The sequence below is a fragment of the Perca fluviatilis genome, chromosome 13 (genome assembly GCF_010015445.1).
Source record: "Perca fluviatilis chromosome 13, GENO_Pfluv_1.0, whole genome shotgun sequence".
Lineage (NCBI taxonomy): Eukaryota > Metazoa > Chordata > Actinopteri > Perciformes > Percidae > Perca > Perca fluviatilis.
The window spans coordinates 17,885,511-17,899,407 of record NC_053124.1 but is presented as its reverse complement, the minus strand read 5'-3'; the positions used below and the strand labels follow the sequence as shown (position 1 = coordinate 17,899,407).

At 41.1% G+C, this 13,897-nt stretch overlaps 2 protein-coding genes across 2 annotated transcripts in view; both read left to right on the top strand.

Annotated features, from left to right (window-relative positions):
- Positions 1-4,704, top strand: part of LOC120571821 (ankyrin repeat and IBR domain-containing protein 1-like) — a 21,587-nt gene extending 16,883 nt beyond the window's left edge. The window contains exon 21 of the mRNA XM_039820914.1: positions 511-4,704. Within this exon, the coding sequence (XP_039676848.1) occupies positions 511-1,988 (1,478 nt within the window). The 3' untranslated portion in view covers positions 1,989-4,704. The remainder of the gene's footprint in view (positions 1-510) is intronic.
- A 1,274-nt stretch (positions 4,705-5,978) lies between these two features.
- On the top strand, positions 5,979-12,950 carry snrpd1 (small nuclear ribonucleoprotein D1 polypeptide). Its single transcript, XM_039821197.1, has 4 exons — positions 5,979-6,118; positions 6,813-6,889; positions 8,965-9,156; positions 12,724-12,950. Exons 1-4 carry the CDS (start codon positions 6,105-6,107, stop codon positions 12,798-12,800), a joined length of 360 nt encoding a protein of 119 aa, XP_039677131.1. The 5' UTR covers positions 5,979-6,104; the 3' UTR covers positions 12,801-12,950.
- The last annotated feature ends 947 nt before the right edge of the window (positions 12,951-13,897 follow it).

Here is a 13,897-nt window from a genome sequence, read left to right as displayed (position 1 = left end):
CAAAAAGGATTTGCAAAAGGCACAAGGTGTGTGTATATAGTATGGGGCATTTTGGAAATAAATTCAATGTTGCACTTTATAGGTACCATTGTCATTTACGTATAGCATGTACAGTTTAGTGCACAAACTCTGCATCCTAATCCTCTGCCTCCATTTATAAATGTTGACTTGTCACCACACCAGACAACCAGCAAATGGGATTTTAAGTTATTGCTCCATGAATCTGGTCTGGTCGGAGCACACAGAGGCATTGATCACTGGGATCAATTTGTTAACAAGCTTGACAAAGCACACTCTTTTTTGGGGGCTTTTCCTTTTTATTATACAGTGACAGTGGATAGACAGGAAAGGGGGAGAAAGATATGCGGCACGACACGCAGCAAAGAGCAGCAGGTCGGATTCGAACCTGCACCGCTGCAGGACTCAGCCAACGTGGGGCGAACGCTCTTACTGGGTGAGCTAGAGGCCACCCCAGCAGTCCTTGTTTTAATGTGATATTTTGTGTTCCAGAAGGTCCAGAGAGAAGCGAGGGTCGCAGAAGAGCGCTGGGCTCGCTGGATGAAGATGATCCAAACATCCTGCTGGCCATCCAGCTGTCCCTTCAGGAGTCTCGCAGAGAGCGAGGCCTGGAAGGAGGGATTGAGGGGAGAGTGGAGCTGGATCGTGGACTGGACAGAGGACAGGAGAGAAGGCTGGGTCCCCCAGGAGAACTGGGTGATGTTGCTTTGCACTCTCTCAACACAGATGGTCCTCCAGGAGCCAGAGGCCCCTCCTTCCCCACTTCTCTCCTGGATCCTCCTCGCCCCCCTAACAGGACAGACTCCACCTCCCAGCCTCCCATGTCAAACTCCTTTCCCCTTCCTCCCCCACCTCCCTCTCTCAGTGCAGAGCTGCTGGAGCTGGGAGACAGCCTTATGAAACTGGGGAACATTACCACTCCTTATGACCTAGACACACACACACAGGAGCAGCTCAGCTCTCACCACACGTACAACCACAGTACACTCACTGCTCCCTACACCATTGAACCTGCTTACAGCGACTGCAGCCATAGACCAGACCAGAATGCACTGACCACTCCATATGTGCTTGACCATATCACCATTACAGATCCCAGTTACTGCCAGTCCAGTGGTTATTTGGCTGAGGCTGAACACACTGCCTCCTGCGCACTTGAACGCACCCAAAACCCTGCCCATCCCAGTTCATATAGCCGGGAACATGCAGCCACGTGTGACAGCACCCCAAAACCAGACAACTCTTACAACCCCTGCCCCGAACACAGTAGCTCTTACACTCAGGAGCGCCCTGCCGCCTACGCTCTTGAACACCCACCCAAATCAGATTTCCAGCCCCATGCCCAGTTGTGCCTCCCGTCTCCAGAGCTTGAGCCGGAGCTGCTGCTTTCACCGGTGATCCCCCCGGGGGGCCCTTTCACCCCCAGTGACCCTCAGAGTCTAGAGCCCCTGGACCCCACAGCCAGTGCCCAGCTGCTGGACAACATCATGGCCTGGTTCAACAACAACATTAACCCCCAGAACAACCCTCAGAGCCTGGCCCTTATCCCCTCCCCGCCCACCACAGAAACTGACTCCTCCCCTGACACAAACACTGAGACTGAGACAGAGAGCCAGACCTCCAGGGACATGACCCCTGCCCCTATCTGGCAGCCCCTGGAGGGCGAGCCAGAAGCAGACAGAGGGTTGGCGAGTCCCCGTCTAGGTGCGGAGGGTGCGGAGGGCCCTAAGACGGCGAGGCCCAGCACTCTGGAACTGGAAAACAGAGAGGCTGGCGAGGAGGGTGTGGACGTAGGGTGTGTGGCTGACCTGTCGCTGGACGAAGCGCACACACACCTGTACTCACACTCCCAAGGTGGAGACAGTCCCACACACACTGCCCCAGCCACAGAGAGAGATTTAGACCTTATCCTTCACTTAGAGGGGGACCAATCCACTGAGGAGTGGGAGGAGCAAGTACACCTGGTGTGACAGCGACAGAACGATGTAGAAAGAAGGTTGAGCCAAGTACAGGAAGAGAGAGAGCGAGAGATAAAAGTGAAGAAGAAAGAAAATCAAAGACTGGGAAAACTAAAGAGAGGAAAAATATAAGATAACGGTGATGCCTCAATGAAAGATGTAGGTCTGTGGAGTGTTTACTGTATGTATTATACTGTATCTAGAGGAGACCTAAAACCCTGCGAACTTTGTCCAGTAAAGATTATGTCATACGCATTTTTTAAGTGCTTTTGTCTGCTCTAAAAACAGACCAACTATTCTTTGAAACAAATGAGTGTTTAAAGCAAAGTATATCAATGGAGAGCTACTGATATCATAACACATTAAATGCTGCACATGTTTTGTTTTCTTATTTTATTTATTTCCTTTATTTCTCTTGTCAGTTTGTTCAGGATAAAGTTTTGGTGCTGATCATGCCGAAATCGAAACTTGCCTCGTACAGTATACTCAGACTTTTATTAACACACCGACCCAACAACAAGCCTCCTGGAGCCAAACATGATAACTGTAACCTTGGAGCTTGTTTAGCGTACTGTACAATCAAAGGGCCTAATTCAGATTTTTGGACCTTCATGCACACTGTGCCTGCTTTGTTAGAGCGCCAACACACTACTGATGTTTCCTTTTGGTAGGCTGCAATGAACGGTGATCCATTTGTCTGCTCAGTAGACATCATGCTAGTACAACGTGCTTATCTGGATTATATGACAGTCATAATTCTTATGTAATGCTCCAGTGATCACAGAACAGATATTGGCTTGTCCATTTGAACAGTGGAGTCGGTGGTCAGTCTCAGCCAAGAGTCAATAGGAATTCAGTCTTGCTCAAAGGCACTTCAGCATCATGGGTGCTTGTTGTTTGTTGTTATACCCATTCTATAAAATGATCTGTCTTTATTGGAGATGAGCTGTGTCATCCTTATTGCTGTATTTTACACCTGCTTTGGATCAGTTTTCACAACAGGTTTCAATGTAGACAAAGTGCTATAATGTCAATTTTGGCCTCAAAATTGACATTATAAAAACATCTTTGTCAAATTGTCACAATATTTTGTGTCACTGAAATGTAATCACTGTTTATCAAAATAAGATGGCTCTCATCAAAACAAATATTTAATGGATAAAACTAGATCACGTCATGTATGATAGTAGAAGAGTCTTATATTCATCTTTTTGTGTTTTTAAAGGTAATGATATATCAAATCAGTCTGTCTCTATGTACATTGAAACTGTTGTGAAAACTGAGCCAAAGCAATCGGACAATACTTAACATGTAAACACTCATTTAGTTCATTTTTAACATATCTATCCCACTACTGATGATTAGTGCAGTTGATAGATGGGAGAATGGTTGTGTTTTTACTGTAATTTATCCTTTTAATTTCTTATTATAGAAATTACATTTTGTTCCAGTTGAGACCAGAGTTGTTGGGTCTGTGTGCCTTTTTTGTTTCAATCGTATTTGTTTTGTATTTATTACTGTCATTACTTTTTAAACCTGCTAAACAAAGTTGCTAATGAAAGATAATGAAGAACACACCACTTTGGCTGTTGCCATACACTGAGGTTCTTGATGTACATTAGTATTGTTTGTCCTCATACCCCGGGTGTATCTTATTTTACCTTGTCCCCAGAGAAAAACTGCTTTGAAGATATGTGAAAAGAAATCATTTGTCTTTAGAGTTTCCACTATAATTAACAACCATTTTATCTTAAAGTTGTTCAAATGTAGTTGGCCTTTGTTTCTTTTCTGGAAATGGCACTCTGAATCCTGGGTTATCACTCAGCCTTTATCTTTAAACTTTATTGCCCAACTTTAATGTTTACAAGAGAATTAAACTGCCTGTTATGTTGAGATGTGATCTGGTGCTTTTGGGACTGAAATGATGATAATGGAGTGTTTTTAATCATACTTTCATGGCAGGCCAAACAAATGTAAAGATATTCTGGTTTTGTTAAAATGTCTCCCTCAACTTTACAAAAGGTGCCAGTTATACAGAACGTGATATGAAATTAAAATGCATCACTTACAATTAATAGTTTGAGTTTTTAGCCTGTTTGAAGTGTGAGGTCTGGAGTGCTCCACTGAAGAGATAAAACCCCTAAAATAACTCACATTTTCCTCTCCATGTTGAACATTAAACTGTGAAGGTGCTGGACAGGTTGTACGTGCTGACGTTTAGACATTTCATAATGCCTGCTAAAGTGTGAGGGCAGCTTGTGTCGCCCATAACATTTTAGACATTGTTTCCTGAGGAATGGTTTAATTAACATTTGTTTAGGTTGCATGGTTGCAACAGGATACACAATGGAAGAGTCTGGGATCTTTTAATTTGCACAAGCATGCTGTTAATGTGTTGCACTAATCCAGTGCTGTCAGGCAAGATGTGGAGGACTGATCAGTGTTGCTTTTATTACAATTATTTCCTTTTTTTGTTTTCTTGATTTAGAATTGAATTTATTGTGTCAAGGGAATGGTCCTGTGCCATTTTCTACTCCAAATATGTTTATATTTTAACGATCCCTCAACCAACCACTTCAGAATAAAAAAATAAAAAATGAAATTGCACTTGCATAGTTTATACTTGATACATTCCCAGTCGGTCCATAAGAGAGGTTAGATGTGGGGCCAAAACTGTAAATGAAAGTGTCAGTGCAAAGTTTACTCTCAATAAAAACAAATGAAAGTGTGTCGCTATGAGATCTTTTTTTTTTTAAGTTATCTGTGATGGTGATTTCCAAAACCATCTCAACATACATCTACAACATTGTATACTGTACATGTAGGACCTGTTCTAGAGTGTAAGACTGCCATCTACAGTCAGTTTCCACTGGTCAATAGGTATCAACAACATGCCAAACATGATAAGTTAACTAACAAATTTTTTAAACATGAATATTCTGCAAATGTAGAACTTGTTTAAATTTTGAACAATATGTCGATTATATTGTCTTCAAGTAAGCTAAAAAAAGTGATATTCTTTGATAATTTTACTCAAAACATCATGCCATGGCTGTAGGACAGCCCTACTACCATAGACAATTGTACTGTACCAATCAATACGATAGTGGTAAAAAATATTAAATTATAGGTCATTTTAGCAACATCTATTGGCAGCCAGTGGAAACTAAAACAACACCGACAAGCCTGTGTCTTCCTCCGAATATAGCAAATCATGTGGAAAGAGGACAAGAGAAATCATGTATTGGGATTTCCCACAGACATTTCAGACATATCTGAACTCAGAGTACACTAGAGACACAGTAGGTAGGAGTGTGTTTGGTATGCCGGTACTTGCACAACGTTACTAAATTTTACTCTGCGAAATATCTACATCTCCAGCGGGTACAAAATGGCATGGGTATGGTGGTTCATTTTATTCCTAAACCAACAAACACATAGTAGGAAAAGCGGTGTAGATACAATTATAACGATGTTTCCCTCAACCCTCGAAAACAAGAGAGCCATCATTAATGTTATTAGTAACACCTGAGCTTTTCCTACTGTGCCAAGTCAAAATGGCTGCTGCGAAAAAGGTCTGTATTGCTCTTGTTTTTAATTGCTGTTTATTAAACTTTTTAGTAAACTAATTGATTTCTACATGATATAGTCATCTGCTCGTACTCACACTGTCTAAAACGCCGTTGTTAGCGAAATATATCAATAAAGCAATAACAACAATGCTGTTAAAGCACATAAACTGCCACTTTCTATCTTTTTTTAATTTGGTACCCGGTCACAAACCTGAAGCTGCTATATTTATTGTGCAGACATTTATCTACTGATACTCCCCTGTATTGTGCAATAAAGTTGTTGGAAAATGCTGTCAGTTTAGTAGACTGTTATAAGGGTTATATATCTATTTTATACAGTATAGTTTTTAGCAGGTCTCTGTCTCTGTACATGATGTTCCTTACGCCACCGTTGGGTGGTGCTGTTGTGTAACGTTTCTATTTGCTGTCGCTCATTTAATGACGTCGTATCAGCGCGACTGAAACGTAAAACCTACAACAGCGGCCTGTGTTTTCACTCGAGCGCTGTAATTTTTTGTCTTTGGTGGAGGATTTGTCTCTACAGTCCGTCACCATCATGAAACTTGTCAGGTAAGTGATAGTGAAAAGTCGCTATTTATTTAATGCTGTGATGTGCGATAATAAAAACAACGCGATGCTGATGGATTGATTTAGATGTAAACGGAGAGACGGTGAAGAGGCGGGAAGCGGTGAACGAGATGAATGGAAGCTGTCCGGTGTTACAATGGCCGTGCTTCAGCCTCTGAAATAATACGACCGATGCATACACATCTGAGGTGTCCTTACTAATTGTTGAACTGTGGCTTTAGCTATAAAGTCTCGCAGGTATTATAGACGCAATGTTGGCTAACTAACGTTAGCTTTAACAAACATGGCTAACTTAACATGACCTAACCTGAATGGTAACTAGAAAGTTTACGCACAGGCCCTGTTATCTTTGTCTTCAAAATTAGGTTAACGCATTCAGTGGCTAAAAACCAAGCCACTGCCAGAGAGACGTTTAGTCATTTATCATTCATTCTCAAATCAAATTTTGGACGATTTGTTATCTCTCCCACCAGAGTACCTAGCTAGCTAGCTATGTGTTGGTGCTGAAAGCTAACGTTAGCTACACAACCGGCAGTTAGGCAGCGTTAGCAGATCTCAGGCTGATCTTTGACTTTACACGATGTATAATGTTCAATTAATGTTCGTGTTGAATTGGGAAACGTTGAGCTCAAAAAAACGATGCGTTTACACTAATCTTGTTCAATACTACTTACAGGTTTTTGATGAAACTCAGCCATGAGACGGTTACCATTGAACTAAAGAATGGCACCCAGGTCCATGGCACCATTACAGGTAAGAGCCAGCTGGAGCATTATTTTATTAAAGGGGTGATAGAATGCAAAACCGATTTTACCCTGTCATAGTTGTATAACGACAGTTTGGTGGGTAAATAGGACATACATAGAAGCTCAAAGTCCCACTGACACCCCTTTACTATGAAAATCTCATATTTTGAAACTGCCTCTGAAAACGGGCGAATCCCAACAAAGCTGAGTTGCTAAGAGAACAGTCACGCCCCAATATTTACATAGGCTACACAACTGACCTGAGATCAGGTAGTCTTCTGAATCTAGCTAGGTCACGCAGATCTCTGCTATTCCATTACAAAATTCACTTCTGAAACTTTTTTATGCGAGAAATCAACCATATAAAGCTCAAATATGGGCCGCTTTACGAAAAAGGATGGCTAATTGCAAATTTTCTCCGACTGTGTGTCGGAGTTTAGTGCCGGTGTTGGTGCTGCCTGGGTTCGTACACGCCACCCTGACCGCAGTGTCAGCAAGCTTGTTACGCCCGCAATCTTTTACCGCAGCCCGCAGGTTCCAGTTAATCTTATAATGGGTATGTGTGTTGAGTTATTTAAACAAACAATCGGGGAAATAAACGCCTCTTGTCCGCGAGTCTCATTGATAGATCCGCGCTGAGATGGAGTCCATCAATGAGAGCTAGCTAGCCTCCTTCTAACTCTGACATTCACAAAAATACATTCAATTGAAATCGGACAAGTGTTAGCTAAGCTTTGTAAGACCTTGAGGAACCTGTAATATTCATGCCGTGACGAAATTCAAACTGTAAATATACTTTAGTTATGGCGACAGTGTAGCTAGCTAGCTGCGGTATTTCCCCATTGTAATGAATGGGACATATAGCAAGCAGCTGCTCGTCCTACAAAGACGCCTTGCGTTCATAAAAATGCCTTTAAATCAAATCGGACACAACGGTTAGCTTTATAAGACATTGGGGAATGTGTTGTATAAGTGGCGTGACGAAATTCAAACTGTAAATATAATTTAGTTATGGCGACAATGTAGCTAGCTAGCTGCGGTATTTCCCCATTGTAATGAATGTAGCAAGCAGCTGCTCGTCCTACAAAGAGGCCTCGCGTTCATAAAAATGCCTTAAAATCAAATCGGACACAACGGTTAGCTTTATAAGACATTGGGACATTCAAAACCGTAAATGTATTATTTATTGATATAGTTATGCCGGCAGCTGGCCGCGGAGCCCCGTAGTGCAGTATCCATAAAGGGTGACTTTGCGCTGGGTATGGAGCCCAGCAGGCGCTCTCGTTTCGTCAGACTGTGTGGAGCTCCTAAAGTCCGACCGTCTTACCAAATTTGCAATTAGCCATCAATTTTTGTAAAACGGCCCATATTTCAGCTTTATATAGTTGATTTCGCGCTAAAAAGTCTCAGAAGTGAATTTGGTAATGAAACATTGCAGTGTCTGGAATATGAGATTCTGTCGCTTCTCTAATGTATGTGTATTGGGGATTCGCTCAACCAATCAGCGCGCGTCTCTAATGTCTGCGTATGGCAAGTCGCTCAACCAATCACCGCGCAGCTCATCTAAATATTCATGACCATACCATATTTGGAAGAAAAGCTCTTGTTACAAATAGGGCCAAAACACAGGGATGCATAAGGGCCAATAAAATATCAACCAGGCCATTTTCAGCCCAACCAATGTTACATACCCCATTAGGAGACCATAAGGAACAGTGTGAAATACCCTATATAATCATTCTATCACCCCTTTAAGTTGTGTTGGAGTTGCCCCTTGTACAGGTATACTGCAGTGAAACCTTGTTCTAAGTTCAGGTGTCATGATTCAAGTCAAGATTTCATTTGATCACAAAATGCACCCACAGGTGATACTAAACACACTCCAGTAGCCAGTTTATTAAGCTAAAGCAGGCTAATACAACAGTCTGCAATAAATCATACCTTCATGAAGTTTATAATCTTAGATTGTTGAAACTGTCTCAGTTACTTCCCCTTCAGCTTTTTAATTTGAATGGATGTTGGCTTGTTTATGTTAATTTTCAAGTTTTTTCCCATCCCTGTTTCCTTTCTTTTCCCATTTAGGTGTTGATGTGAGCATGAACACCCACCTGAAAGCGGTGAAAATGACCCTGAAAAACAGGGAGCCCACTCAGCTGGAATCACTAAGTATCCGTGGCAACAATATTCGCTACTTTATCCTTCCTGACAGCCTCCCACTGGACACCTTGCTGGTTGACATCGAGCCAAAGGTCAAGTCCAAGAAGAGAGAAGCAGGTATGTTTAAAACAGCAGAGATAACCATAGCAGCACACTAGGCATGATATGTGGCTTCCTCTTGTATTTGAAAGTATGTATTTATATATGTGCCATTTTGGGAGTTTTGTAAAGTCTTGATTATTAGCAAACATACCTTGCAGAATATGTCTTAAGACATTTCCGTAATTGTTTGCTCTGGGCGCAGTGTAATGTTTTCTGAGAGTTGTCCCATTAAGATTATGCTGTACGGACCTTTCAGAAGAGACAGGTGTCCTAAACCACACACTGCTATAATCTTGAGAGATTGATTTAAACTTGACCTGTTTAAGTCAAAGTATCTAATAAATCTTCACGATAGAAGCCTGACACTGACTGTAGTAAGAAAATATCGATACAAATGAGTATCGCAATATTATGTTTATTAATTAATTTTATCTTTAAATAGTATTCATTTTGTATTGTTTAAATCCCTGACCGCTAGATAGCAGTGTTGTAATATCTTCAACCATTTGACTTGACGATAAGCAGTTGGTTTGTAAAATCGAGGACTCCGACAAAGGCCAGTCAAGAGCACATCCGCAGGGATATCCCTAAACTGCCTGTGCATGGGCTGATTTTATTTACATCAACATAAGATGATGTCAACTCTGACGTAGATGCTACACGCCGCTGTACTGCTCCCTCACTTGGGTGAAAGAGCTAGAGAGTGGAGACAAAGTAACGCGCCTTCACGATTATAAATTGGCTGCTTTGTCTGGCCATAAGCACACAGCACATTTGAATACACAGTTGCTAGTTTGGCTTACCGGATTTAAAGTGCTGGGATAGTCGATACTTGGAACTAAGATTGAGAAGAATATGTTAACAAGGATATTGTTTTCAATTTAAATGAATAATTAGAAAGAGATATCTTAATGTGGTTAATGTATTTTCATTTATTGGTGTCACAGTTATGGAAGGCTGTGTTGAGTTGCCTTTTCTGTATTGTTTTAACATAAATGGACCAGTGAAAATATTGTCTATCACTGACAGTTTTCCTAAAAATGTAATTTAAAAAAAATCACAATATATCACATTGATTACAGTATCGTAATATATTGATTCATAACCACTTTGTCATGCTGTGTATCATATCGCCAGATTGTTGCCAATACACAGTCCTTTTTTTTTAAGCTTTGGTGCTTTTCAAAAGGAATATTCAGAGCTTTGGTGGCGGCGGGGCAAACAAACATTTTCAACTACGCTTTAATGCAGCTTTTGGGAATAGAGAGAAAATGAAAGGCGACGAAGCGAGAGATAAAGCAACTGCTTTGTTATTGCAGGACACAGTCACAAACTCCTGTGCAGTTCAGAGCTTGTTTCGTAGTGTTAAAAACTATTTAACTGAAACGTTATGGGACTCGCGCGCTGCGACTGACCACAGTAGTTTGCCGTTGGGTTGCCTTTCTCCTAAAGTTTATTCAGACTTAACTTTTCGGCAGCAGGCATTCAAAACAAACTGAAAGACTGGCCTTTTTACCGGACTGTCTGAGTGACACCGTCTCAGTGTATGAATGAATGCTCAGCCAGCCATCACTGTATTGGCATTATGCACGGCATTGTATTAACAACTTCACCTAAAACCATGCTATGACTCGTACAGAAAGTTACAGGTTATAAATCTCACCCCGGTGCGCGTAGTCTAATACTATCAAGTTAATTCTTGTTCATTTTGGTTATCGATCATTGTTCACGGATTAAAGTGTTTTTAATCCGTGTTTTGGGGATCCTTATGACGTTAAACATACATGTCTGTGTTGCACTCACTACGATCTCATCTGAACAGTTTCCGGTCATGTAAACAACTCTGGATTGTAGTTTAAAACTTTTACAGCACACTTAAAAAAACTGTCAGGTGTTATTCGGGCTTGATTGCATAATAACATTACAGTTAATGGTTGCGGGTACGGAGAGAACATTAAACGAAGGTATAGCGGTTAGCTCCTGTTAACTCCAAATACAGCAAGCAGAACACACTGCTGCGGAGAGGGTGAACAATCAGACTGTGTAAATGATGTTCGGGGAGTTTTCCCAACAGTGTGGCTGCAGCGTTTTTACAGTTTATCAGTACAGATAATCCCATGGGAAGCCACAACCCCACAAGTAGCATGCACTACTACTAACGTGCTACTACTGCTATCAATCTACCTAAGTAAAATAAGTTTTAAAGCGCCCATATTATGCTCATTTTGAGGTTCATAACTGTATTTTAAGGTTGTACCAGAATAGGTTTACATGGTTTAATCATCAAAAAACACCATATTTTTGTTGTACTGCACAGCTCTCTCTCTCACTGCTGCAGCTCCTCTTTTCACCTGGTTTCTGTTTTAGCTACAGAGTGAGACCTCCTTTTCATCTTCTTCTTCTGTACTATCTTTGATTGCACTCGCACATTGCAGTAGCTCAGATCGTAGATCATGTCAGCTAGCTAACTCTAGAGACAGTAAAAGAAAGCTGTTTCTCCAACTTCAGTCAGTTACAAGGCAGGATTAGCTGGGAGACTTCTAAATGAGGGCACACATGTAAGTAGTTCTTTTGTAGATTATGGTAAACTTGTGTGTGTTGTAGCAGAGAATGAGGTAGCATGCTAGCGTTAGCATTAGCATGCTAACGCTACGAGCTAACGGTTGCGGTTAGCCAGCTCGTTTCGGATTGTGACGTCACAGTCCGGGCCGATTTTGAACAACTCACCCAGAGACTGAAGGCAGGACACATTCAGAAACCGTATCTCACTCAGAACACCATGGATGGATTTTTTTTTTTTTTTTTTCATAATATGGGCACTTTAAAAGAAAGTAAAACCTCTGTATGGGAAACACTGACTACACATTTCTCCATTCTTGTTTGAGATGGACGACAGTGCTGCATTAATTAGCCAGCAGCTGGCGGGCATTTAGCAAGCAGCTTAATCCCAACGAAATTGAATTTGAAAATTGAAAGTGAATTTCAGCCTGCATGCATGTTTTTAAAAAAAGAAGAAAAGAAAAAAAACTCCTTACAGACTAACATCTCAGCAGTGGTATAAAGTAAGAGGTGCTGCCCTGTGACCGTAGAGAAATAAAAAGCCTTCACTTTGTTGTGCTGGGCTACCAATGAGAGGATTCAAACCCACATTGTTTTGGTTATACCCAAAATTGTGTCAAACCATGGATTTTGTTAGAATACATGGACACCCCCTTAATTTGATAGTCATTAACTATTACTAAGTGTACACAAGTTATTTGTCTTTATAGTGTCTCCTTTTGTGAAAGTGGCACTAAGGTGGTTGTTTAGAATTTAAACACAGCCACCTTAGTGCCTAGTTTCCTTTTTATTTTTATTTTAGAACCAAGCCACTGTTTTTGTTGCTTGTCCCTTGCTAATACTTTCCTCACCTTCATGCCTTTCAGGGACTTTGTATGCATTTAGAAACTGAGTAGTGAGTTGATATTCACAAGTGGGTTTAGCTGGTCTAAATGTTGAGTGGCCCACATTATTATACTGTGACACCCAACATGCCCGTGCCTGTTTGTCACGTTTCTGACTAACTTTTCTGTGTCTTTTCAGTGGCTGGACGGGGACGAGGCAGGGGACGAGGCCGTGGCAGAGGAAGGGGACGAGGTCGGGGTGGCCCGAGGAGATGATCACCAGGTCGTACATTTGCAGGCCACCACCCCACTGTTTGTACAGGATTTTTTTCTTTGCTCAGAGGAAACATTTTGTGAATTTCCATGTGTTTTCAGTTTTGTTTTTTCATTATTTTGTACATTAAAATGGATAGAGGTAAAAAGGAATACATGTGACTCTGTGTATTATTGCACCATTAGTAAGAGGGTTTGTTTTGTTCACTAAATGTTTTCATTACATAGCTGAATAAAATATATTTGCATGGAAATGTTTATTCCCAAAGATCTTATAAAAATTATTGCTTTGTTTAAAAAAAATTTAAGAGACCTCTATTTAGTCAAATAGAGCATAGTGGCTCTCAAAAAATGAATGGTCAATACATAACACAACTGGTATCAGAATCTGATTGTGGTCAAAGTTAATCTGCTTGATAATGCATATGTAGTATATAAATGTGTAGAGTTTCAATGTGAGCCTTGTAAACTGGCATTTTTGTGTGTGTATGTATGTATGCACACACACACACTCACTCACTCTAACTACAGCTAACATTAGGGTTTGAGTATTGTTTTCTTTTTTGTATTAGTTTTATAAGAGATTAGGTGGTATAGACTGCTATTTAACTAAAGCCATTGTAATGTTTCATTCAAGGAAAAAACCAAAGGCTATGTGGGTTGTTGTATTGTATTAGAAGTTTATATATATCAATGATTAGAACCAGAAGAGGTTTCAAAAGATCGGCGTCTTACCCGGAAGTAAATAGAAAATACTACAAATGCGACGTCAGAAAATCATTCAACAACACGGGTGGCAACCGCAACTATGCATTTCCCCACCTTGTGTGTATGATAGTTCTAGTGGTCAAAATGCTTGCAGGTAACAGGTTTATGAATATCGGTCTCTGTGCTTTCAAACTAACGTCAAGCGTTGCGACAGCCTAGACTGATCTGCCTCGACTCGACGGCGACGAGACCAGGTCCCCGAAGCATTTGGATACCGGTGTTGTGCCGAAAACGGACTGCCTTCCGAAATACGACTGCACGCCGCTAGAGGCAATGCTGGTCATGTCCTGATATCCAAACCAAGAGTAGCCTAAATAAAATATTATTTAAAA

Bases quoted from the DNA above. Each gene is read 5' to 3' on its own strand.
- snrpd1 (XM_039821197.1), top strand. The intron at 6,890-8,964 runs GTAAGAGCCAGC...TTTCCCATTTAG, and splicing joins GGTCCATGGCACCATTACAG to GTGTTGATGTGAGCATGAAC. The intron at 9,157-12,723 runs GTATGTTTAAAA...GTGTCTTTTCAG, and splicing joins GTCCAAGAAGAGAGAAGCAG to TGGCTGGACGGGGACGAGGC.